Source organism: Triticum urartu, chromosome 3 (genome assembly GCF_003073215.2).
Source record: "Triticum urartu cultivar G1812 chromosome 3, Tu2.1, whole genome shotgun sequence".
In the NCBI taxonomy this organism is placed as follows: Eukaryota; Viridiplantae; Streptophyta; class Magnoliopsida; order Poales; family Poaceae; genus Triticum; species Triticum urartu.
The window spans coordinates 177,617,196-177,621,113 of NC_053024.1; the positions used below are offsets into that span (position 1 = coordinate 177,617,196).

The 3,918-nt window shown below is 56.6% G+C and overlaps 1 protein-coding gene across 1 annotated transcript; it reads left to right on the forward strand.

The window, feature by feature from the left end:
• Window positions 1–906: 906 nt before the first annotated feature.
• LOC125548234 (NAC transcription factor NAM-A1-like) lies at window positions 907–2,198 on the forward strand. The gene is made up of 3 exons (XM_048711893.1): window positions 907–1,084; window positions 1,343–1,638; window positions 1,746–2,198. The coding sequence occupies exons 1-3, from the start codon at window positions 907–909 to the stop codon at window positions 2,196–2,198; spliced, it is 927 nt and encodes a 308-aa protein (XP_048567850.1).
• The last annotated feature ends 1,720 nt before the right edge of the window (window positions 2,199–3,918 follow it).

The following is a 3,918-nucleotide window of genomic DNA, read 5'->3' on the forward strand; positions in this document are numbered from 1 at the left end:
AATAAATAGGAAATAAAATTTAAAATTCTATTTTTTTAGATGTTTATGTTAGTGTAACAAGAGTGCTCGCCAATTTCATGCGAAATGGGATATCAGTGCCTCACTGGAAAACAAAATTAACTGTACCATTTGAGAGCATCAAGGGTCGGAAGGACCGGCGCTTAATTTTAACTTTACTCCTCTAATACCAATAAGGGATCGGCTTAGGTCCGGTTTAACCCTTCAAAAGTGAACTTTTACTTCTCTAATCAGTTTCAAGGGATCAGCTAGAGATGCTCTTAAGTCAAAAGAAAAAATCCACAGTAATTATTTTTCTGTCTTATGCACGTACAGTAGGTACGAAAGCTGACGAAGAACCGTACGTACGTACGTTTGCTGTAGCGAAGTGACAGCATTCTTTAAGCCTGAGTAAAACTGTAGTTCCACATCAGTCAGCAGCTGGCTATCGAGCAGCATCGATGCACGCATAAACACAAAATCTGCCTTCGCACTGACATGTGAACGCTGAAAAGGGCGTAAATCTTGAAGAGGTTTGGCCCATTCGGGAGTATCAATATGCGGCTGTCAAGCTCACGCGATGTCACGTTACGCGTAATCACCCGGAAGCTTGACGTGCCATCCGACGTCAGGGAGGCTAATCCAGCCGTGTGTCCACGATCGATCGGTCTGCGCCACGCGCGTCGCCGTCCAGGACTCGAGAGCCATCGCCATGCACGTCGCTCTCGCACAATCTCATTGCTTGGCTACCCTGACGACACAGGCACGTACGGTTACTTAGCCTAAGTAACTTACGCGTGTGCATGTATATATATAGGCCATCCGCCAGCCGACTTCTTGGAGCGTTCCCAAATCAGGCCGTTTCTTCTTCGTCGGCTACACGAGCTAGCGCGGATCGATCGATCGGTGATGGAAGAAGGTTTTGTGTTCCGGGGGTGCGAGCTGCCGCCGGGGTTCCGGTTCCAGCCCACGGACCAGGAGATCATCGTGTGCTACCTCAAGAGGAAGGTCGCCTCCGCCGCCTCCGCCGTCACCTCCATCATCGCCGACGTCGACATCTACAAGTTCGACCCGTGGGAACTGCCCGGTGAGCATGCATGCATACGTACTGCATACGTAGCCACGCCATGCAGCCAATGCAAAGTTTTGTTTCTATCTCTTTGACTCTCGTCCATGCACGAGCTTCCAAGAAAAAAATACCGTTAGCTGCCGACCAGCTATCTACACGTACCCATTTTTTATGTATCATCATCGATCCTGGAACAAGAGAGGATTATAGTAACACTGAATCAATATACTGATGAATGGATGGAAGTTTGACAATTTTGGGTTGGCGTGCATGCAGACAAGGCGCAGTTCGGCGAGGGGGAGTGGTTCTTCTTCAGCCCGCGGGACCGCAAGTACCCCAACGGCGCGCGGCCCAACCGCACGGCGGGATCGGGGTACTGGAAGGCCACCGGCACCGACAAGCCGATCCTGGCTGCCGGCGGCGCGCGCTGCCTCGGGGTCAAGAAGGCGCTCGTCTTCTATCAGGGGCGCTCCCCGCGGGGCACCAAGACTGAGTGGGTCATGCACGAGTACCGCCTTCTCCACGCCGACGGCGGCGCCGCCACCCGCCACAAGCCCCACGACTCCATGAGGGTACGTACCAAACCCCACACGTGTGCGTCGATGAATCTAGTATTATATACGTACGTACACACAGGTTGTCGGTCAACTTAATTACATATTACCTATGTTGGGTGCAGCTGGACGACTGGGTCCTGTGCCGCGTCCGCAAGAAGGGCGTCGCCGTCGCGCCGGACATGGATGGTAACCCCGGAGCGCCGAGGCACACGGAGGTTCAGGCAATTGATAGTACCACCGGAGCCGCACACGGCGCCTTCGGCGACGACTGGACCGACGGCCAGCTCCTTCAGTACCTGATGAGCGGCGGATCCGGACAGGTCGACGGTGCCGGCACCATCAGCGGGGCGGCGGGCCACGTCCATGACGGTGCGCGCCGCGAGAGTGCGCCGGAGGTGCAACTGGCGTCGGTGCTGGAGAACATCAAGAGGGACCTCTCCTTCCATGCCATGGACGACGTGTATTTCCTCCAGCCCAGCAAGCGGGCCAACTGCATGGGAGGAGGCGCGGGCCACCACACCGACGACGACCAGCTGTCGCCGCCGACGTCCTTGTCCATGTTCGAGGACGATTAGTTAGGTGTTGCCTTGCGCACGAGGTATATGCATGCACACGCACGTAATCTACATTCGACAGTGTGCGTACTTAATTCGGTAGCCACGATTGGGAGTGTTTCTACTCTTGCGGATATCAACTGTGATCGATTTTATTTCCTCCACACTTGCAGAACAACTTCATTTATTCTCTATCACTGCACTTTGCTGTGAAACCCTAGCCGCCCCGCCTCTCGGCCTCCTCCGCTTCTTCCCCTCGTCGCCGCCGTCCGCACCACCGCCAGGTGAAGCCTGGCTTGCAGGGCGGCGACGGGGCTTCTCCTCACCTCTTCCGTCACGGCTGGCGCGGGACAACGAGATCGGGAGGTGCGCCGGGCGAGCGCGGATCCGGCGGCGTGGCGGGCCCCTGCGGCGTCCTACGCGGCGTGGTGGCGGTGGCCTGCTTGTGGCGAAGTGGTGGCTGCGTTGGATTTGTCTGGTGGTCGTGGGTGCTGCCAGATCCAGATCAGATCCATCTGGATCCCGTCTTTGAAATCCGTCGGCCGCTGTGGGGTGGTGGTGGTCGTCGCTGGCCACGTCGGATCCTTGGATTCTGCGTCTGGAGTTCTATGTTCGGTTCTTCTCGGTCCTCCTTCCTGGTGGGCTGAGCCCCATGGCTCTTTCATCTCTGCAGGTCTCGGTTCATGGTTATTGCCGGATCTGGATCACACGGAGGTTTGGTGGTATAGGATGGGACCAGAGGAAACTTTGGTTGGCTTGTTCGGCCCGGCATCGGCGACGTCACTCCACGCCGTTATCCTCCCTAGAGTCGAAGCCGTGGTCCGTCCTATCCAACCCCGAATCCCTCCCGGACGAAAGTCAAAAATCCAGTCCGGATTGGGCGGCGGCGGCGTCCTGCGCGTCGTATTCTCCATGGAGGCGTCGTGTGGGGAGGACCTCGTATCGGGGGGAGAGATGCCGCGGGTGGTGGGGCTCCGTGTGGCTCCAGCAGTGACGATGGTGTGGTGGTGGCTAGGTGGTGCGGTGTTGTATCTACCACGTGAATGACGAGGAGTTTTGGCGGCATGGTGCGGCTGGATATCGTCGACGAATGCGGCTGGATGGTCGAGTGCAGAACGGTGGCACTGTCTGACGCCATGATGGCGTCGACGGCAGGCTGGCAAGGTTTGCCTCAGTACCTGCTATGGAGATGGATCGGTTGAAGATGAAAAAGATATCTGGCAAGGCTAGCAAGGCTCATGACACCGTCAGCTCACCAGCGTGTTGTTGTTGAGCCTGGCCACAAGCTCCTTGAACGGTGTGGCGTTGTCCTTGGTGGTGGATACACACAGCACGGTGATGTCCTGCGTGACGTCATCTCTGTGGCCGTCCGCTGGCAACAGACCGTGCGGAATCCTGCGCCGCCGCCGAGCGATCGCGGGCTGCAGGAGTGGAGCATGCGGTCGGCGGCGGTTGTACTCGGAGTTGGCGCGGAAGCCCTTGCCGTGCAGCGCCTTGGTGAGGTGTAGCATCAGCGTGACGTGGCCCTGCCCCGCCTGCGGGATCAGCACCGCGTTGGGCTGCCGCTGGTGCGCCTCCGAGCTCATCTCGCACTTTATGAAATCTGGCAAATGGATGTCAAAATTGTGTTCCTTAATGGATTTATTAAAGAAGAGTTGTATATGATGCAACCAGAAGGTTTTGTCGATCCTAAAGGTACTAACAAAGTGTGCAAGCTCCAGCAATCCATTTATGGACTGGT